This window comes from Ascaphus truei, chromosome 3 (genome assembly GCF_040206685.1).
Source record: "Ascaphus truei isolate aAscTru1 chromosome 3, aAscTru1.hap1, whole genome shotgun sequence".
Classification (NCBI taxonomy): Eukaryota; Metazoa; Chordata; class Amphibia; order Anura; family Ascaphidae; genus Ascaphus; species Ascaphus truei.
This window is the reverse complement of record NC_134485.1, coordinates 319992747-320016630: the sequence shown is the minus strand read 5'-3', so window position 1 is coordinate 320016630 and position 23884 is coordinate 319992747. Positions and strand designations below refer to the sequence as shown.

General features: G+C 43.7%; 1 protein-coding gene across 1 annotated transcript in view; it reads left to right on the top strand.

Moving 5' to 3' along the window:
* Positions 1 to 23884, top strand: part of SUCLA2 (succinate-CoA ligase ADP-forming subunit beta) — a 105497-nt gene that overhangs the window by 13401 nt on the left and 68212 nt on the right. The window contains exon 2 of the mRNA XM_075591152.1: positions 5774 to 5951. Within this exon, the coding sequence (XP_075447267.1) occupies positions 5774 to 5951 (178 nt within the window). The remainder of the gene's footprint in view (positions 1 to 5773; positions 5952 to 23884) is intronic.

Sequence of the window (23884 nt, the reverse complement as noted above, 5' to 3'; positions counted from 1 at the left end):
TATTTATCCCTTGCGTCTCACTCTTACTCCCTCTTTTCCTCACTCTCACTAAACCTTCCCGCCCCCCTCCCTTCTCTCACTCGCCCCTACCTTCCGTCAAATACCCCGCTCTCACTCAATATACCCGTACAAAATACATACCAAAAAAACCCACCCCCGGGAGGGGGGGTGGGCTGTGGTTCGTAGGAGTAACCCTTGAGACTGCTTCACGGAGCCCTGGTTGGGAATCACTTATCTAGACAAACCTACTAATTTTAAAGTAAACTTCTTTATAAGTACAGCTTATAAAACTCTTTCTAAGTTTATGGAAAAGGAGTGATTATAGGGAGTGATCATCTAGTGACCATACTAATATTTGAAAATAATCGATAGTAATAATAAGTGGGCGCAAACTGTGAACTGAACGTGAATCAGTAAAGTAATGAGAACATTGGGCAGTGTGCTCGAAAGATAATTCACTTAAATATACACCACTAGCAATATAAAATATAACTTTTAATTAGTATTTACATAAAACATATATTACCGAATGTGAATATAACCGTAATTAAAAAATCAATCAGCGGTGAAACGATAAACCCAAAAATCCCTGCTTTATAACCCCTCTGACAGTGTAATGCTTGTCAGAGGTTGGTAATTATGGCCTTTTTTCAGCATTGATGGCAATAGCCGTCAATAACGAGAGCTGAACACAGCAACACACCTTACTGATATTAGTTGAAAACTAGCTAAAGTGCAAATATATGGTGCAAACTTTAGATATGAGTTGTGGCTGGTAAGAATATTATTATACTATATAAACCCTCTTCCGCCATAAGGGAGAGGGATATAACAGGAGGAGTACACTGCCTCAAGATATATAAGGTGTAGGTGAGGGATATGCACAAATATCAACCAACAGACACCCCTAAGTGTGAAAATATAGCTAAAGCCTGAGGAAGGAGGATACATGTAATAATCTAATCACAGCTGACAAGCTGAATTGAGCCTGCCATAAACCTTCAGGCTATAATCGAGCGTTGGCTACAGCATAGATGGACAAATAAAGCCTATGATAAGGAAGATCTAAATATGCTCAAGGTACATAAAGCAGTATCCACCTGGTTTGTGTGTGTGTGTGTGTGTATGTATGTGTGTGTGTATGTACTGTATGTAACCTGCTTTGCATATCACCTGAAGCACAGTAGCCTCCTAATGTTCCTTTACGTATCAAAGAAGCGGATTTCCAAATAGCAAAGTTTTTTTTTATATAGAGAGATATCACACACACACACACATACGAAAGTACACCCTCTTTGAATTCTATGGTTTTACATATCAGGACATAATAACAATCATCTGTTCCTTAGCAGGTCTTAAAATTAGGTAAATACAACCTCAGATGAACAACAACACATATTACATTGTCATGATTTATTTAACAAAAATAAAGCCAAAATGGAGAAGCCATGTGTGAAAAACTAAGTACAGGCATACCCCGCTTTAAGGACACTCACTTTAAGTACACTCGCGAGTCAGTACATATCGCCCAATAGGCAAACGGCAGCTCACGCATGCGCCTGTCAGCACATCCTGAACAGCAATACCGGCTCCCTGCCGGTACCGAAGCTGTGTGCAAGCGGGGAGACCATAGAGCCTGTTACACATGCCTTATTTACATCAGTTATGCACGTATATGATGATTACAGTACAGTACATGCATCGATAAGTGGGAAAAGGTAGTGCTTCATTTTAAGTACATTTTCGCTTTACATACATGCTCCGGTCCCATTGCGTACGTTAATGCGGGGTATGCCTGTATACCTTATGATGATACGCATGCGCCCTCGTTGGCGGGACACGGCCAAAGCGGGAGAGATCTGGGGTCCCCGGCTTCTTGTCCCCCTTGGTGGGCATCCCATTGTGCTCTGCCGCCGTAGGCCGCTCCGAGGTACCGATCAGGGGTTATTAGGTATTATGCCGGGCGGGATGCACGGAGCTCCGTTAGCAAGCGTGCATCCACGCCGACTTCGCGCGCTCCTCCCTAATGAGTAATGAGTTGTAATATATTGTTCATCCTTTGATTTCTATAGCAGACTTTACCCCACCCCAAAGCCGTACAAGATCATTGCTACACTTTCCTGTTTGTGATCATTTGTTGCCAATATTCCCAGCAGTTTGAGCTGCATACTGTAACAATAGATAATGTTACCGTAGTTATATACGAATACATTGTAGCTGCTGAGTTACACTAACAGAAGCATTGATTTGAAACTGAAAGGAGGCCATTAAGTGATCCCTGGGAAGCAGGATTTTGCTGTTCGATCATGGGATAACGAATTGATCGTCAGCTTAAGTAATTCATTTTTAATAAAGGTGATCAAAGGCTGCATTGGATTGCCTCTTTAAAATGAGTCTTTTTGAGTGATGGCTTCTTTCTTGCCTTGATGTGTGAACACTGACTCCCATCTCGGTCAAAGAACTTTGCAGATCTGCCAAGGCCATTGTTTGCTTAAGGCTGCGCTTATAGTGACGGCGACGTCGGTCAAAACAAATGCATTGCCGCCGTCGAATGTGCTTATAGTAAGCGCGGCGCGACTGCTTGGTCGCGATCGCTGGAAGTCATCTCAATTTGATTTGTCCAGCAACCGCAGCCTGACGTCGCGTCCCCGGCTATAAGCATTGCCTAAGGCAGTGATTTCCAACCTTTTTTTGTTTGGAGGAACCCTTGAAGTATTTCGAAAAATCTCGGGGAACACATAATAGGTTCGACAGGGGCCAGTCACAAAATTTCACACCTCACGAGCCACCTCTATTTCCTACAATCTACCCATGTATTTCTCTCCCATCCGTCTCACTAACTCTCCCCCCTCCCGCCTCGCATGTATTTATCCCTTGCGTCTCACTTTTACTCCCTCTTTTCCTCACTCGTTCCCTTCCGCCCCCTCCCTTCTCTCACTCGCCCCTACCTTCCGTCAATTACCCCGCTCTCACTCAATCCACCGTACAAAATACATACCAAAAAAAACCCACCCCCGGGAGGGGGGGGGGGGGTCTGTGGTTCGTAGGAGGAACCCCTGAGACTGCTTCAAGGAACCCTGGTTGGGAATCGCTGGCCTAAGGCCTTGTCCAGGGTGGCGCTGAGCGGGCGGGCTGCGATTAAACACATTGCGACAATGTGTGTGGCCAGCGTGAGCAAGCACTTGAGCATGCGCGGCGCTTACCTGCTTGCCAAGCAAGCAAATTTGAATCTGCCGCTCGCGCGTCACATGAGCGGTTCGCCCAATGAGGGCGGAACAGCTCCGTGACGTCTTGGCCGCGACCACGAGACGTCCTCCCCGCGCTGTGTACCTAGCCGGCCACAAATCGCCCTGCCGAGCAGGGCGCAGCACACGAGCGCCAGTGCGCAGCACACGAGCGCCAGTGCGCCCGCTCCCCGCGTGGCCGCAGCCTTAGAGTAACATCCCAGACCAGTTTCCTGCTCGCTGGCTGCACAGTTTGGGAAGGCGACACTGATCTGTGTAGTGTTCTCAATCACTTTATCCCTGACTTGTTTCGAAAAAGCTCCTTGGTTTTCATGGTTGATTTGTTGGGTCGCTATGTGAGGTGCAACTTGAAAGGTTTTATATACCTGAGGGAAATGATCTATAAATTGAACCAGTTTGATTTATACACAGGCAGAAACCATTTCACTAATTTTGTGACCTTTCAAACATTTCATTTGCACTTAGCTGATTTAAGGCTCCAGTAGCAAAGGGGTCGAATACTTATGCAACTGAGCTTAGTCTATCTTTCTTTGTAAATCTTACTACTTTATAGTCTGTGCGTTTTCTAACTATCACTGTGGAGTCGTTTTTGTTGCTTTTACATATGAACTCTAAATTTAAGGCATTGTGGAGTATGCGCAGGTGCCAACTAAATGTGAAAAATGTGCAGGATACTTTTGCAAATCACGGTCTGTCTCTCTGTCTCTCTCTGTCTCTCTCTGTGTCTCTCTGTCTCTCTCTGTCTCTCTCTGTCTCTCTCTGTCTCTCTCCATTGTCAGTGGGTGTTGCTCACCACTTTTGGTGCATACTATGGAGCCATATAGAAGTAAGCAAACAGCATCTTGTTTACACATTCTCTGCATGAGGGGCCAGTGAGAGGTTTTAGTCCCTACCTCTCATCCTGTGTGACTTTTTTCTCCCTCTTCTTTTTTTTTTTTTGCCAGCATTGCATTATAATTTACATTATTACCGCTAATTTCACCTTCTCTTGCCTTTTACTGATTTGAGGGTGCTGGGGTCATTTCCCTTAAAGGCGCAAGTTGCACAGCTCCAGTTTAAATAATCAGCCAATAATTATTCTATATCTGAATTGTTCTCAGCTTTGGCATTGAACAAATTACAAGTCCGATTGAATTTTCTTTGAATTGACACGCACGGGTTTCCTGCAAATTGATTTTCTTTCCTAAGTTTAAAGGTTGCATTCTTGTGAGCATTGAAGAGTCCTCCAATCAGTATTTAGCGTTGTAACACAGTCTGGAATAATAACCTTTTCAGTGTTTTAATGACCTCACATTGCATAAGCTTTTAATTGTGTTCAGGTTTAGTGCTATTAGAAAATCTGGGCTTTAATCCTTTTTTTTAAAGCTGGATCTCTTATAAACTTGCATTCCTCTAAAGTGTCATAGGTTAGTGCAGTAAGTGGTGTAACATTTTAATATAACTTAATCTTAACTTCAGGTCGCAAACAACGGCATAGCCTTTAACACACCACACTCAATTATCATTGTTTTCATACAGCACAATAAAGTCTGTTTTTACTTACGTGAGGTGCAGAACATCTACATTGCTAGCAGAGACAAGGTGATCCGCTGATCTTTGTCCTACATACTGTAGTTGATGACAGATGCGGGTCGCCTGGCTCACCCCATTTCCTCAACTGTCCCACTTATTATGATACCACAGATCTGTGCTAATGCATTTTCTTCTCTAAAAGTTCTCGTGGTTCCCTATCTTGCTTATGTGAACAGTTTCCGATTGTAAGCACTGTATATCGATTCCCATCAGGTCTACATTGTATATTTATTTCAATAACTCTTCCTAATTTCCCCATTGTGTAAACTTTATTTATACACTTTGTTTGACCTCTGTTCCAGAAATTCTTTCTTGGAAATAAGTCCCGTCTTATCTTTTATTCAGCTATTTTCAAAACCTCTATTTTTTTTCTAACCTTTTTTTACTCCAAATATTACATTTTTTTTTCAGTGACTGCTATTGAGTATTTTTTTTCTTCTACAAATGAAGGTCACAGAAGCATTGCACCCATTAGTCTCACATTGTTAAACTGTGTATGAGGCAGGAGGTCCCCGGTGGTTTCCGATATACTTGCCTCTGTAGGTGCTGCTGGTTATTTCCTGGTTCTTAAATTTCCTGCGACACATGGGGCAATAGTAAGCCGAACAGATTGTCGCGACTTCCTATTGGTCCGCGTGCCGCTTGAGATTTAAGCATCCATTTTGTTCCATGAGCATGGGTTGCTACAAGCGGCACTTTTTGAGGTATGTATCTCCGGAACCAGGGCGTCTCCGGAGCTCAAATCCATACGGTTCAGCCCTGGAGACCCTTCGTGTTTTCATTTTGTTTAAATTTTATTTTAAGCAAATAAAAAAATAATTACACAACTGTTTTAATGACCTCAAGCCATTTGCTAGGCTTGGTTAGCTATACTAATTCCCTTAGTGATAACCTATTTCTTTTCGTGTTCTGGACAAGTGAACGTTTGGTAAAAACATTTTTGTTCCCAATCCCAGGTGCTCAGTGGATTTCCGGGCCTGTTTGGTGGTCATGGCATACAAGCACAACAGCAGAGGAACCTGTCCCTGCACGAGTACCTGAGCATGGAGATGTTGAAAGATGCTGGCATTGCCATACCAAAGGGCTTGGTTGCGAAAACACCAGAAGAAGCTTATTCAGCTGCAAAAGAAATAGGTATGGGTCCTGATGAGAATTTTACCTTGGTAAATTATCCTTTGCCCTATCTCGTTAACATTTCCGAAAAAGTCTTAAGTCCTTTAATATTTAATACAGATGGTCCATTTTATTCATGAAATCGCTGAAAATTCGAGAGAAAAAAACCCACTGCAGTATAACAGGGTGTTATTTTCAAAATTTGGGAATATTTTAAAATGTGATCCCATCTATCCTATCTAGCCTAAAAATAGAACATTTGTTTTGCATCCCCATCCTTTTACCTCCGCGGTGGGAAGGACTCATAGACAGATGCCATTACCTTTTTTTAAATGAGCAGTGTAAGTTCAGTTGCCTCCTTTTCTTCCACCTCTCAACTCCAACCTTCACACTCCCTCCTTCTCAAAGGCGCAATCCATACAATATTCTACGTGTCTTTAAAAAAATTTTTTTATCAGTTCTGTAGTATTAGATAATATGAAACAGAGAAAAACCCGGGCGCTCCCTGATTGAGTTCTTAAGAACAGGGGCAATGTGATAATGAACTTTACAACCTTATAGGCAAAGGTCCCCTCTGGTTCGTCTTCTTGTCCTATGGCTCAGACCCCAATAGGATCCTTATCCAGGATCCTTATTTGTACAGGGATATAGAGAGAAAAAAGGGGGAGCACAGGTGCTCCCCCTTTTTTCTCTCTATATCCCAGTATTAGATAATACTTACTACTGTACATTTTTTTTTTAAAATCCAACTCTTAATGCCATTTTTTATGAGTTTTAATATACTGAGCATCTTTTGATTTCTAGGGCAGGTTTTAACAGACCTCACCCAGCAGTGCAAGATCGTTGCAACACTTTCCTGTTTGATATGTTTCCAATATTGCCAGCAGTTTGAGCTGCAAACTGTAACAATAGATAATGTTACCGTCGTAATATGAGAATACATTGTAGCTGCTGAGTTACACTGACTGAAGGATTGATTGAAACTGAAAGGCGGCCATTTAGTGAACCCTGATAACCAGGATCTTTGATCGATTCATGGGAGAACAAATCGATCGGCAGCTTAGGTAATTCGTTTTCAATTAAGGTAATCAAAATAATTTATTGAAGAAAAAAAAAATATATATTTTTTTTTTTAAGCGCCGCTTGAATTGCCTCTTTAATCTGCAGAATATTTCCTTGTTTGCAATAGCCTCATTATATGCTTGAGTAGTGTAGGGGAAGAACCTGTGTGGTATTCTAAATGAAACCTTTGTATCTTGTTTTCTTAAAATTCTTTATTTATTGTATCAGAGGAAAAAAGAACAGTTCTTACAAACTGACAAATTAAATACATATCAATAAGTCTATATTTGTTTGTCAGCAAAATAACTTCGGGTCTGTGACACAACATTTGACATACTAAGTAAACAACTATTAACAATGGTAAATTACCAAACACTTTGATAATAAATGATACTATAAAGTTAAAAATAAAATAAACATGAGCCTCATGGGAAGCCAGCAGCGGCCACTACTGTTTCCACCACACTCCATTTTGGTTGTGACAACTTAGGCCCCCAACCGATCGAAGACCATACTCCATTCAGTTCCAAACAAGAGGTTTTTTGTAGGTTTTTTTTTTTTTGTTCTTTTTATGTACTTAAACCTCATTAGCTCCTTTTGGTTTTAAATATTGCCTCCTGCCAGATGACACAAAACCGATCTTTCAATCCCTAAGCTTACTCCAGTCTCAAGTTACTGTCTCTCTTCTATTTAATGCTGTATGGTCATCTGTTGCCAGAAACTTAGAGGCACTCCTGGGAACACTTTTTTTGTTTTTTTTGTTTGTATGTGTGTGTGTGTGTGTGTGTGTTTGTGTTTTTTTCAAATAGGATTTGAAGAAGGGGGTCTCCAGAGCTGAACCGTGTTAGTTTTAGCTCCGGGACCCCTTGCTTCCTGAGATATTTACCTTGAAAGAGCTGCCCACACAGGGTTAGTCTGGGCTATTAAAATGGCGAATTTCAATGTCCCAAGTCCTACGGGCCAATAGGAAGCTGTGACATTATCCCTAGTGACTTCCCATTGGCAGGACATTTAAAATGTGCATAGATACCAGCACCCCCTTCTGAGGTGAGTGTCCCTGGAGCTGAAATCAATGCGGTTCAGCTCCGGAGACTGCCAGCTTCAAACCTATTAAAAAGAGAAAAAACTCAAACAAAGTGTCCTCAGGACTGCTCCTTTAACATATCAAATGGAGCTCATGATAATCCCACCTTAACCAGGTTCAAGTGCTTTCATTTCTGTCACAGTCAATCATTTATCCAGTCTTCCAGGCACACTGGCTAGGTGTAATATTTGACCACTTCCTCTCCACTCGCATGCTGTTGCTAAATCTTGCCTATTTTCCCCGTGCAACATTAACAAAATCTGCTCTTTCCTCTGCTCTAAAACTCTCACGCAGGCAGGCCCTCGTTATCTGCCGACATGACTATTGCAACCTTCACTTCTCTGGCCGTCTTCCCTCCCAACCCCGTACTCTCTTGAAAATTCAAAGTCTCATTCAAGACCCTACATTCTTCCACGACATTCTACACATCAACTTTAATCTCGCTCAGTTTATGGACTCCCTAATTCCCATAGTTTAATCCTGGTTTAACACGATTGTGAAAATTTGTATATTATCTTTCTACTACCTTGGTAATTCTGCAAAGTGCTGCATAATTTGATGCCGCTATATAAATAGAACCAGCACACATACAAAAAATAAAAATGGTAACTCTCAGACGCCAGATGTTACAAAATATGAGGTGGTGAAATAGCCTAACTTTACTGCCAACTCCACCTTCTCAAAGTCACCTGACATTCATACAATATGCGAATTTCATCATTTTTTTTTTATTTTGAGTGGTTGCTCCACTTGTTTTGACTTTTTGACATTGATCTTGTGGAGGGGGATATCAGGAATCCTTGCACACTGTAGCTCTCTGTATTGGAGCTTTTTCTTTCTTCTATTTTGCAGCACGCAATAGTCCCAATTTTGCTGCCACTATATAAACCTTTACATTCATGCATATAAAGTATTTTATGAGGTCATGGCCTGCTTGTCTATTCAACAATGAATACGTACTGTACACTATATTCTCTTTTTTTTTCTCCCAGTGAAATGGTGACCGTGGCTTTGAATTAAAAAAAAGAAAACATAGTTATTTATCTTGGGCGCCCCAAGATGTAACCACTCATGGGGTTTAGCACTCCAGGGGCCCCGTGACGTAGTGGCTACATCCTGTTCGCAGAGTGCTCGTTTTCCAGAGGCGATCGCGTCCTGTGCAACGCGATTTTTGTGCAGTAAAATGAAAGAGGACGCTACCGCCGCCTCTTCCGTTTCAGGGTTAAAGGCTGTCGCGATCAAGGTCACGTGATCACGGTTTGCCAGAGGGGTCGTGGTGCTCAAGGAGTTTTTAACATTTGTTTAGTTTTGGGAAGCTAACTGTATAAAGCAATCAGAAGGATACTGTCTGTTTTGCTGTTCCATTCAAATGTCACCTGTCTGTAAATAGCTGTGTTTTTCTAGAAGTTCCTAATTGAGTATACCTAAAGGCAAAGTATAGAGAAACAGACATTCGGTGAGCGATTTAACCCCTTGAATACCAGAGGGACTTGCATCTCAATTGGCACTCGGAATTCTGCCACCGTTTATGCAAATATTACGTTTATTTAAAAAACGCATAGCATATTTCATTTTTCTGCTTTGTCCTTTTTAATTAAATGTAGGGGCTTTTATAATTATCAATGTAACATTAGAAAAAGTTTGTACAGTATAGTGTTGCTTTTTGCTACGGAATGTCAATGTTCTCTTCTAATAGTTAATGTTTAATTGAGGAATATAATTTGAAAGCCCCTGCAGGCGTAAAACATTTAAAAAAAAAATGTTTGCCAGGTCATTTGGCTTTCAATAATTGCTCATAGCAACATGGAAAAAGTTTCGCATGACACTGGGGAGCAATACAGGTTAAAGCTGCAGTTCAAGGAATATCCTGCATGTGTGTTTTTTTTAATAAACCAGTTCTATAGTAAGAAAAAATACTTTAACATTTTCTGTTTAAAAAAACAACAACTTTGAAAGACCAATTTTCTTGTATTCTATTTTAACAGCCATTTACTAAGGCACTGCCCCTTCATGTCCGGTCACAAGCTCTGGCACACCCCTTTGTCAGCCCTGCCCTCCCTCTAGCACATGTCAGTGCAGGAGTGCTCATGAATAGTCATGAGCTTCCACTGAGTGACAGAAGCAGAGGAAAAACATATGCCATATCTAAAGGTGTTGCCAAATTTTGCCGATCAATACATGGAGAACGAATTGACTGGCAGCTATACAGTTCTTTAGGTAATTAGAGATTGCACACATGAAACTATTGAAGTAAAAAAAAATAATTAAAAAAAAATAAAGACTGAACTGCAGCTTTAATATTACAATAGTATCACTCTCATTACCCAAGGGGTTACACAGATTTTTATAACAAAGTGGTTGAGGGCACTAGAGCAATTTGGAAGATTCTCAAACAGAGGTTATGTTTTTACCATGAGACTCCTGCAGTGATTCTAAATTGTGGTGTTTTGTCTCCGTCCAAGTGTATTCAAATGACTAGCTAATGGTTTTTGGAAAACAAAACTTAGAAATTAGGAAATGACTGGAATGCCATCTTTGATTTGCCTATAGAAATTCCTGTTAGCGCATAGTGATATCGCACAAAAGGGAGCAGCCAGGTGAAATAAAACCCCTCCCAAGTCTCTGCTCACCATGTTTACAGACTAATATAAAATGAATATTTAAAAATACCCGTTTTTTTGTTTTAAAAAAAAATACATAAAAACAGTGGCATTCCGTTACATTTAACTCTCTAATTGTTCTATACTGGCCCTAGGAGGGACTGCACCTTTAACCCCTTGAGTGTTCCTCCAGCAACTCTCATGTGATCTCTCCTGAGCGATCACCCTATTACTACGTTCCCACTGTGACCAGAAACGAATGGGAGAGTCCTACTCTCCTGCTCAGATTGCTTTCATCACTGAATGCGATCTTGCCTTGAAAAGGAGCAAAAAGCTATAACCGAGTACATCCTAAGGGTTCCCAATGTGGCGCCCCCTCATGGCGTATGTTGTACGTCAATAGGGCACTCAATTGGTTAAGTCTGCCTTGTATATAGTTTGTAATAAAGCCATGTGAAGGCTGACACTAGGTGAACAGTGTAGGAGAATCACATGTGCAACAAATGGAGGGTTGATGGTTGAATTCAGACTGCAGCTGTGTGGGGAGCCTTCAAAAGACACCATGTACTCATGCCACACATTAACTTGGGCAAGTCACTTTATCTCCCTGTGCCTCAGGCACCAAAAACATAGATTTTAAGCTCTTTGTTACTGCAAAATGTCACTGTAAAGCGCTATGTAAAAACTAGCAGTGCTATACAAGAACAAACTATTATTTATTATTATTATTTAAAGCAGTAGGCCCCTCACCCTTCCCCCTCTAACTCCTCCCTCCTCCTAATCAGAAGCTGGTGACTTCAGGAGGTGAACCTCGCTATTCTCAACACCCTCCCCCTTCCCGATTCCCTATAAATGTACCTTTTTAATTTGACGGTAAAATAAATAAAGATTGTTGCCGGGGGTCATCCAATTGCGAGCCCTGATGACCACGTGGCTTCCTATTGGCTCACAGGGTGAGTGTGACCCGTTGACCAGTTTGATTTCCTGAATGGGCACATTAAAGGGCACATTAGAAGATACATTTTTCAGTAACCTGGGGATCTACAAAATTGAAAATAGCCCGGCCCTCCTCTTTCATTCAGTCAGTGCTCACCATGTCTGTGGCGCAGTTGGCTCAATCTCCCCTAAAAAAACTAGCAAAAAAAGCACAACGTTTGCAAAGTCATAAGGGGGTCTAAAGCGGCATGGGACATTTGGTCTTGGCCATCTCACCATGACCAAATGACCACTGGTGTTCGACCGCAGACTGGCTCTCTGCCGCAGCCCATCCCCCACTGGAACCTCCGCCACCGGCCACTTATAGGAGAAGGTACGTTTTAGCAGTTCGGCTATGGGGTTTTAGGTAGACAGTTTTACGGGAAGGGCTAAGATTTGGCGGATTTTAGGTAAGGGGTTTTAGGGTAAGGGTTAAACTTAGGCACTTGCCGTAGTGGCAATAAGTCCTGGTGGCTGGCGAGTTGCTGGGAAGCACCGGGGTATTTTATTGTATTGTATGTCTTTATTTATATAGCGCCATTAATGTACATAGCGCTTCACAGTAGTAATACATGTGGTAATCAAATAAATAACAGATAATATAAATAACAGATCATGGGAATAAGTGCTTTAGACATAAAAGTAACATTAAGGAAGAGGAGTCCCTGCCCCGAGGAGCTAATTGTTAGGTAGGGAGAACGTACAGAGACAGTAGGAGGGAGTTCTGGTATGTGCGTCTGCAGGGGGCCAAGCTTTATGTATCATGTGTTCAGAATATCTACCTACAGGTCATTTGGTTGCAGCAAAACAGGCGCGTCCAAATGTGTTAGACCGGTCTAGCGTGCCATTTCGTGACCTTCACTAAACCTCATAGAGCATTCAACTGGTTATTCTGTACGGATGTATAAATTCTTGTGTATTTCATAGTTTATATTTTCAGAGTAGCATTATCCTTAAACTAGACATTTTACCTTGAAAAATAAATAGTCTGCTTTGTCAAGATATTATAGCAGTTTTTGAACTTTTTTTCCCTCCGTGTCTTTGCCAAGCTATTTTTTCTTCTACAGTATGTAATTCATTTGGTCTAGAGAATATGCTTTTTCCAGAGATCCACTATTTTGTGAAGTACCCCAATCTGATAATCTACTTCTAAATCTGGATTTTTCTAATAAATTATCCATTGCGATTACTCAGGGGCTACTGTATGTAATAAAATAAAAGTAACCACCAACATTTTCTCTCTCTCGAGCGATGAGTCGATGCTTCATGTACAACTTCACTTTCAACACAACCTAGTTTAATTTATTTTCCATTCCTCTTGTTGAAGAGGACAGATGTATACAAGTCTACAATGTGGTGCTCATGCATTTAAACAATTATTTAGAGCAGCGGTGCGCAATCTGGGGGGGGGGATTTTTCTGGGGGGGCGCGGGCGGTTGCAGAGCCCCGCACTCTTCCCCGAGGCATTTAGATACCAGGGGGCAGTGTGAGGCCTTGCACTCTGTAAGGCCTCTGTACTTACCGGGATTCGGACAGCTTCTTCTCGCATCACGTGACCCTCTGCGTCATTTGACACCAGGTCGCTCGGGAGTAGGGGCGCTAGCGCAGGGACCGAGACACGGGGGGGGGGGGGTGCAGCCAAAAACCTTTGTGCACCCCTAATTTAGAGCAAGCAGAGATATAGCGGTCCAATTTATTAATGAAAGTTGAAAAATTGATGCAAAGAAAATGCAATGGTTTTAGCAAACAAAAGAAAGCTCTTATTGTTTTGAGTCTGACTGTTTTTTTCTTTTTCTAAAGGTGGTGTTATTAGCTGTAGTCTTGATGGCAGGACTCTTTGATAATTTGCTCCCTGGTATTGTGTTACTAGAATATTTTTTTTCTCTCTCCGACAAAGTCCTTAAAATACTATATTTATATACAATGTTCCATTACACATTGTAGAAAGAGAGACAATATAAGTAATTCATATAAATGTCTGGTTTGAATTGCACAAGATTGCATGATGTTAAGTGTCTTGGATTGTCCTGAAATGATCCTAACAAAATGTTCTGATTTCAATCCGATGCCTTCCACAGCTCTACCCAGAGTGAGATTACAGTTTAATTTTTAAATCTTGTATATTAACAATCAAACATATTTTTCATGATTAACAAGTAAACGTTTACTTGTTTAACTATACAAAAACATGAGTTGGTAATTAACAGGACGCATGCTCATTTGTAAACATGCACAACAAGAAAACATCATGGAATACCATCTACTGGTTAGACTAGTATTTACTTGTCAACAAAAGGTTAGCAGCTATTCAAATAAAAATATGGATTACTGTATAAACCGGGGCCTGATTTTAATTGACCAAGTCTGGGATTTGCTCAAACTTTCCTAGACTTGTTTATTTAATAGTTCTGCTTTATTTGCACTGTAAAGCTTTGCCCTGCAGCTGCCAAGTAATAGCCACCCGTAATGTTTTATGAACAACGATATAGCCTAGAGAAAGTAATGACAATGAGCAAATTTTAATGCTGGCGTGTGTTGCTGATGTATATCAGTGGAGTGTTTAAACAATATCCTAATATTAGATTTTTTTTAAAATTGAATTAGAATCGGGGTGGGGGGGAGCGGCAATTCCCAAGTTACTTCTTGTTTTATTTGCCTGTGGTCTTTCTGAATAGTCAATGATGGCTGCGGGAGTCATCCAATTGGAAGCCTCATTAGATGATGCGGCTTCCTACTGGCCTGTGGGACTAAAGCCAATTTGGTGTCCTTTTTTGATTATCTGAATGAGAGCCAAACACTGGCATTTTGAAGGGCAAGTCTATAATCTATGTCGTATTTAACAATTGTTTCATATGTTTTCCGGTGGAAATTTGCATGTAGTGTATAATGCACACTGCTACTGTCAGAGGCTTGGGGCAGCGACAATTCCAAAGTTGCACTGATCTGGATTAAGGTATCATTTTGTTCAGTGTTGTATATACTTATTTATACAATATCTATTTGGTAGCAAATGTAAGTTTCTGTATGTCTAAATTCAGACATCCTATAGAACTATTGTAGAAAAGCAAATGGCTTTGTGTGGGACCACACAGGCCCGTCCATTACCTCCTTTTTCTCTTGGTGTCTGAAGTTTTCTTTACTTTACACACAATCTGTTTTACATCTTGTTTTCTCCTTGTAACCTTTCAGTATCTTTGCTGGAGGCTGTCCATGTACGTGTGTAATTTTGTTCCAGACCTAAACACATTTGCTCTGGCCTGAAAAGGTTTTAGAACACAACCTTTTTAGACTCATTCCTCGGATCTAATATTTAATTTTTAATAAACTTTTCCAAGGTAATTAGTGCTAATTTAATATTTTTGATTTTTTTTTTAAACTGTTTATTTTCACAATGTTTTATGGGGTACACAAAAGAGGGGGGGGACAAATTGATACAATATCATAGACCTTCAGGTGCTATACATTTGCACATAGCCAATATGATGTATGTTTAACTGTCTACATGTTCCTAAAACATAGGGGTAGGGATCGTAAAATGGACACACAAGGAGATTCTCAAAAGTGCCACACACACAAACTGTTCATCTGAATGTCTGTTTTCATACAAATCTGATGCATCACGCATTTATGACTCACGACAGACATTTTGAATACAGTATGCCTCAATGAATCAAAATATTTTTCTTCTACAGTAATAAGCCCTGTGCAGCTATGGAGGATTACCCAGTGCACATGAGATGTATGAAATTCTGCATCTCTCAACCTTGATTAACCTTCCATCAGCAATCCCCTGGATAGAAAAATCTTAAATGAACAATGTTTTCTTCCAGAGCACAGCTGTCCTCTTCTTTCCCTGAGATGTTCCCCCCAGATATCGCTTTATATGCACATTTAAATATCCATCAGCAGTAAGATTGGAACGTATACATGTTCTGCTTGTTGACATTGGTAAACTGACCAATAAGTGACATCAGTGATCTTTTGTAATCTATGAAAGATATATTTAAAAAAAGATAATAGCTGTTTTATCTTATACTATATTAGTGAAAGCACTGTATGTTTGCCTGCCTGGATGTCCGGTGTCCCTAGCGGCAATCTCATTGGTCCCTTGGGCCGCCCGCCCCCGCACACCTCTCATTGGGCTCACACACTCACACCACCCCCTTGGCCCGCCCCCCACACCTCTCATTGGCCTGAGGCGGAGTGACGGGCCAAAGGTCCAAAAAAAAAAATACACACACACACACACACACACACACACACACACACACACACACACATATTAGCGGGGCTCACAGTGTTAGCAGCACATCTCCCGCTCTCTTCCCCACCGGTCCCGGAGGCTCCGCCTCTTCCTCCGTCTCTCCCTGTTTCCCGCGCTTTCACCCCCCCCCCCCCCCCCTCCACGTGGGAGCTGCCGGACGGGTGAGTGAGCGGCCGGACGGGTGACTGAGCGGTCTTCACGTCCCCTCACCCCCCTTCACCTCCCCCCACTCACTTCCCCTCCACCCCCCCGGCGCCGCTACAGTCAGCGGGGGAGCGGAGTGATCACCTCCCCTCACTCACTTCCCCTCCACCCCCCCCCCCCCCCCCGGCGCCGCTACAGTCAGCGGGGGAGCGGAGTGATCACCTCCCCTCACTCACTTCCCCTCCACCCCCCCCCCGGCGCCGCTACACTCAGCGGGGGAGCGGAGTGATCACCTCCCCTCACTCACTTCCCCTCCACCCCCCCGGTGCCGCTACACTCAGCGGGGGAGCGGAGTGATCACCTCCCCTCACTCACTTCCCCTCCACCCCCCCCGACGCCGCTACAGTCAGCGGGGGAGCGGAGTGATCACCTCCCCTCACTCACTTCCCCTCCACCCCCCCGGCGCCGCTACACTCAGCGGGGGAGCGGAGTGATCACCTCCCCTCACTCACTTCCCCTCCACCCCCCCCCGGCGCCGCTACACTCAGCGGGGGAGCGGAGTGATCACCTCCCCTCACTCACTTCCCCTCCACCCCCCCCCCCGGCGCCGCTACAGTCAGCGGGGGAGCGGCCACAACACGCTGCCTCCTGCCTCAGATCCACGTGGGAGCTGCCGGACGGGTGAGTGAGCGGCCCTCCCCTCACCCACCCCTCACTACACTTCCCCTCCCCTCACCCACCCCTCACTACACTTCCCCTCCCTTCCACATCCCCTCCACCTCCCCTACCCCCTCCACCTCCCCTACCCCCTCCACCTCCCCTCACCCACCCCTCACTACACTTCCCCTCCCTTCCACATCCCCTCCACCCCCCCTCCACCCCCCCTTCACCCCCCTCCACCCCCCCCCTTAACCTCCCCTCCACCCCCCCCTTCACCTCCCCTCCACCCCCCCCCCTTCACCTCCCCTCCACCCCCCCCCTTCACCCCCCCCTTCACCTCCCCTCCACCCCCCCCCTTCACCTCCCCTCCACCCCCCCCCTTCACCTCCCCTCCACCCCCCCCCCTTCACCTCCCCCCCCCTTCACCTCCCCTCCACCTTCACCTCCCCTCCACTTCACCTTCCCTTCACTCCCCCTTACAACCTCCCACCACCTCCCCCCCTTCCCACCTTCCCACCACCTCCCCCCCTTCCCACCACCTCCCCCCTCTTCCCACCACCTCCCCCATCTTCCCACCACCTCCCCCCCCCCCTTTCCACCACCTCCCCCCCCCTTCCCACCTTCCCACCACCTCCCCCCCCTTCTCACCTCCCCCCTCCTCCCCCCTTCCCACCACCCCCCTCCTCCCCCCTTCCCACCACCTCCCCCTCCTTCCCACCACCTCCCCCCTTCCCACCACCTCCCCCATTCCCCTCCTCCATCTCCCCCTTCCCCTCCTCCATCTCCCCCCTTCCCCTCCTCCACCTCCCCCCCTTCCCCTCCTCCACCTCCCCCCCATCCCCTCCTCACCTCCCCCCTTACCCTCCTCACCTCCCCCTTACCCTCCTCACTTCCCCTCCTCCACCTCCCCCTTTCCCCATCCCCTCTTTCCCCCCCTCCACCCCCTTCCCCCCCCTCCACCCCTCTTTCCCCCCTTTCCCTCCTCCCCCACCTTTCCCCCCCTTTTCTCCTCCCCCACCTTTACCCCCTTTTCTCCTCCCCCACCTTTACCCCCTTTCCCCCTTCACCCCTCCCCCCTTCACCCTTACCTCCCCCCCTTCACCCTTTCCCCCACCTCCCCCCCTCCCCCCACCTCCCCCCCTCCCCCCTTCTCCTCCCTCCTCCCCCACCTCCCTCTTCCCCCTTCCTCTCCTCCACCTCCCCCTTCCCTTCCTCCCTTCACCTCCTGTCACCCCCCCCTTCGCCTCCTGTCACCCCCCCCTCCCTTCACCTCCTGTCACCCCCCCCCTCCCTTCACCTCCTGTCACCCCCCCCCCCCTCCCTTCACCTCCTGTCACCCCCCCCCCCCCCTCCCTTCACCTCCTGTCACCCCCCCCCCTCCCTTCACCTCCCGGCAACCCCCTCCACCTCCCGTCACCCCCCCTTCACCTCCCCTCCGCCCCCCCTTCACCTCCCCTCACCATCCCCCACCACCCATCCTCACCTCCCCTCCGACCTCCCCTCCGCCCCCCTTCACCACCCCCCACCACCCCTCCGACCTCACCTCCCCTCCTTCAACGCCTTTCGTCCGCCCTCCCGCCTCTGCCTTTCGCCCACCCGCACTTCTGCCTTTCACCCGCCCACCGCTCACATCCCCGCGCCACACAGCCGCCGCACGCACTCAACAGACACCCGCCACTCGACACACACCCGCCGCCTCTCACCCACCCCACACACTCGACACACACCCGCCGCCTCTCACCCACCCCACACACTCGACACACACCCGCCGCCTCTCACCCACCCCACACACTCGACACACACCTGGCGCATCCTGCCCCTACGCAACAATATCACTGACCAGCTGTCACCTGCACTCGCCACACACCCGCCGCCTCACACCCTAGCAGGACCCCGACCCACAGCCAGCACTCACTACCCATGCGCCACCCGTACTGAACACCCACCTGCCGCCTCACACACGCTCACACCCTAGCAGGACACACGCCTCACATTTTCACATCACTTATGTCACCAAAATATACATTGTACTGTGGTGTGTTTACAATAAACCATTTTTATACAACATCGTATTACATTTTCTTCCATCTTTCTTTTCAACATTATTATCCAACCTTTACAACAAATAGTCACCTATTGTTCCACAATTTATAAATAATACGACCTATTACGCATTTACATCCCGGGCAACGCCGGGTCTCTCAGCTAGTTGTATATATTAATTAAAATATGTATCCTTTTAAACCCGAGTGTGGCGCTGAGATCTCTAATTGCTGCTGCTGTCATCTAAACAGAGAACGGACACGTTTCCAAAATATTTGGCAAAGATCATTTATGTTTTATATTTGTATTAATCAATGTTAATTGCACACGGTAGGGTATGGGTGGTACACTCCTGATGAAGCCGTGACTTTTGGTTGGCGTAAAGTGGGATCGCCCAGCTGTGACTGAGCACCAGGCAGACGCCGCACCACCTATGATCTGTAAACCACGGAAGCTGAGCCGATAGGGACGCATTATCCTCAAAGACACGATGGAGCAGAGACTGCACACAACAGCTGCAGGCAGGCTACCAAACGCGGAGGATCCACTACAAGTGACGGGCGTCTAACGGAGACAGTGTGGTGAGCGATTGTATCTGGCGGCTTCTCCCAGTACACGAGTGTTATGTGCCTGTTTTTATTCGCATTATTGTAAGTGCGTTTTTTATCGTTTCTACCTAAAACTTTTTATATCATATTGATCTGCGCTATGGATGTATTCTCTGTTGCTGAGATTCATCTCTCCTGACGTTCCCGGTTGAGGCACATCCTTACCTGAATTAAAATAAATATATGCCACAGTTTTGGAGTTGCTTTTAAACCTTTAATGTCTCGTGAGTAGGCTGCACATAGGAGCCAAGAAAACAGCTGTTATTGATTCATTTTTCCCTATCATCTACACTTAGTGTTTTGTGTTGTTGTTTCTCTCCTCTTATGCTCCCCCTGGATTGTGAGAATCTATTCCTACGTTTTGAGACCGGTGAAGACAGGCCCTGCCAGAGGGTTTGAGCAGGGAGTTGCAACCATATTTTTCATATATTTTATTACACTATTTGTACATTGTATTTTATATGTCACATATATTGTTTTCACTGTAAGAATAGTGTTCACTCATTAAGTTTAGTGCCTTCTTTACAACGTCAATTTATCATCTAAACAAGTTTACCTTTATTCTAGTGAGTAGCATCAATAAACAACATACTGTATAATGCACATCAAACAGTAGCTTTTGACTTTGTGATGCTTTGTAATCCATTGTTTCTTTTCATATTGAACTTTATCAAATAACTCCACCAAAGTCACTGACCTGGACGGGTTTTTCAGGATCATACTATAAGAAATTAGCCAGCCAATTTACACCACATTTTTCAATAGCTTCCTAGAAAGCAGAAAAACTCTGGAAGAAATACTCCAGATTTCAATTTCTGTAATACACAATTCAGGAAAAGACCTGACAAACTGTTGAAACTACAGACCAATAACACTCAAAAACACAGATGTTTTAAACTTTTAGCCAAGATTCTTGCTATTAGACTAAATAACTAAATTCCCCACTTGATACATCCAGACCAAGCAGTTTTCACATTGTACAGACAAGAACCAGACAATATCCGCAGAGTAACCAACATAATACACACAGCCAACATAACTAAAACACTGACTGCTACAGTTGCTTGACATCTCGAAAGCATTTGATGGAGTAGACTGCACCTACCTATTCACTACACTAAGAGCATACATGTAGGACATTTTTAATCCTGTCTTCAACTCACCTTTTGATGTGTGCATATTTTAGTAATTTCATTTAACACCTGGGTAAGGCAACTGTATCATTACAAATAACATTTGTCTTCTGTGCCTCACATATGCTAATTGAGCTGTGTCTGGGCAGAACTTAATTGAGTCAGGTGACTTCTTAGACCTATGTAGCTATGGACAGACTTGGAGTGCAGCCTGTATGTAAAGAGGCCATCTTTAAAGTAGCCCTTTTTTAAGGTGCATACACTGTGGAGTTTAACGGAGTTCAATAGGAGTGCAACAAGTAGACAACAGAATACCTATTAGCTTTGAATACTGGATTTTAACCTTCGAGGTAAAAGTAGTAGAGTTTCTATCAAAGACTTAAGAAGACACAGTATTCTACACTCTAGAGCACCTCCACTCATATTTTATTTCTCACAACTTCCAATTCATCCTTATCCTAACTTAATTCTCAGTGCTTTGTCCTAACTAACCTCCACACTAAACTATCATTACTACCACTGCCATGCCTCCTCAGCTATTTATATTTGCTCTGACCTTGCTTCCTTTCAAACTACAGTACACATTTATTTCTACCAGCCTCATTAGTCCTCTAACTCCATTCATATATCTCCATCTCTCCTTCCGTCTCCACTTCTTGTTCCACATGAATTCCTTTCCTATTTGTGCCCTCTGGAACTACATCTTAAAACACACCTCTTTAATGAAGCATATATTAGCTCCGTGGCTGATGCTATACACCTTATACATTGACCATGCCCCCGTGCAGAAACACTTGCCAGAACACCCTCCTACTATCTTTGCATGTTGTTATTACTTGCCATTTAGATTGTAAGCTCTTTGGTACAGGAGCTTCTTTTCCTAATGTTACTTTTAAGTCTTAAAAGCTTATTCACATTGTTATATTATGTGTATTACGCTGTAATGCGATATGTACATAGATGGTGTTATATAAATAGAGATATTCATGCGGGTTAAGAGGTAATCCTGATATGGATTATACCTAAAATACACTAACAATCAAAAGTGGCACCTGACAAGGCTGCCTCCTCTCCTTTCTTTTATTTGCACTTGCAATGTAACCACTGTCCATAAACATCAATAATGATCCTAATATCTCTGGACTATAAACTTAGTTTGTTTGCTGATGACATCCTATGAACAGTAACCAAGGTCATGACATCTTTGCCCAATCTGTTCAATACATTAAATACGTTTGATGAAATCTCAGGCTTTAAAGTCAATAATAGTACGTCTGAAGCTTAAATATAAATATGCCCCCAGAAGTGGCTAAGCTTCTTTTCCTCAACATCTCCTTCACTTGGCGGAAAGAGAGCTTGACATATCTGGGAATGGCAATTATAAGGACATCTCACTCTTATCAAGCCAAGTTTCCCTATCTGTATAAGGCACTCGATCTCATGGCAAGGGAAGATTTCCATGACCAATATGTCACTCCTACCTTGGATCCTTTACCTCTTTAGGCCCCTCCCAATTCCACTTAGATCAAGAGATCTTGATGATCTACAAAAACACCAGATTAATCTGGAACAAAAGAAACCCAGAATGCAGCCACATGGTTTTAAGCTTGCCCAAATTAGAAGGTGGCCTAGCAGTTCCACACATCAACTCCCATCAGGTGATCTAGATAGCCCAACTAACATTGTGGCATTTGTCCCCTAACACAATCAGCTGGGTGTAGATTGAGAACACCTTTGCCAAACCACACTGCTATGGGACAAAGTTGACTTGAGAAAGAATAGGAGTTGCATGACCCTAGCATTCGCCATTCAAACCATGCCAAAAGATGGGCAATTTGTATTGGTGGATATCCAGGGGCTTTTCAAGAGTCAAGAGATTTACTTGGGGACTCCAAGGTCAAATCTAATTTACACCTTTTTAAAGACCTGAACCAAATTTTTAACTCTGAACTTTTCTGTTACATGCAGATTAGACACTTTATATTATCACATTTCGCCAAAAAGCTATCTAGTAACAATACCTTATTCAAAAGTTTGTCCTTGTCGTTATATAAAAGCCTTATCTCTACTAATTACTTATCTTACCCTGTCATGAGAGAGACATGAGCTATAGTAAATGATTTGGGCAACGCCTGACTGAACAGAATGTTGAGCGGTTTACAACAACTTTGAAAATAGGAGCACTCACTTCATCTGTTGTATTGCCTCGGGTGCAGAGTTACACCCGCAAGCGTAATCACTACAAAACTGGTTCCAAAATAAAAGGCACTCCACAGAAATTTGCACATTTTAAAAAGGGTGTTTAATGGTGTACAGATTGTCGTTTCGGTCCTAACATGAACCTTTGTCATCTTGACAGGACTACATTAAGAACGAAACAACAACCTGTCCACCATTAAAATTAAAATTAAATTTTTTTTTTTTTTTTTTATGTTTGCAAAGTCCCGTGGAGTGCTGTTTTTTTGCTTTTTGGGTCCAGTTTTGCAGTGAACAGAATGTGTAGTCAGACCTCTCCAAAATACTTCTGGGGTTATGACCAGAGAGGTACAATTCAGCGTGTATGATAAACCTGCCCATTATCTACTTTGTGGTCAAACGTTTTTAGTTTAATGAACAGGATTTACAATTTATCAATAGGTATGGATCCTTGGATGGCCCTGTTGAACAGACCTAACCAAAATATGCCCTATAACTGCCGCAAACTCATACCACACATTTTGGTGACCACCAAGTACACCATTGCGACGGCTTGGAAGGGTTCAATCCCAGCCTTTCCTGAAATGATTAATACAATTTGGCAAACTCTACAATATGAGAAACTAACAGCCTAATTAAACGACTCCATAGATGAATGTAGAAATGTTTGGGAGCCCTGACTGGGTCAAACCTTGAGCCGCCATGCTGTCCTATCTCCCTCTCCTTGTGAAAATCAACCATCTAAACATCATGACATGCAAGTCGATCATAATTCCAAACTTTCCTCCTCCTCTTGCCTCTCAAATAAGATCTGATCTGTGAAACACTACTTATCAAGTATATCTGATTTAATGCTATACTATGGATGCTATGTACTTTTTTTCCTCCCTGTCATCTCATGACTTTTTCTCCCCCTTCTTGTTTTTCTTTTGTCTCCTTCTTTTTCTGTGCCCCACAAAAAATACAAATAAACAGTAAAAAAAAAGTAACTGCACAACTGATAATTCACTAGTTGGTTTTTCCTCACTGTATTGAAAAATAGTGGTACTGTACATACAGATGGTCACAATTCAATCCCATTAATCCCTGCTATGAGCCACTATAAAACAAGACACTTTCTATTTAAAAAAAAAAAAAAAAAAAAAAGTTTCTTTTTTATTAAGGTGTTTGTGGATACATTTCATT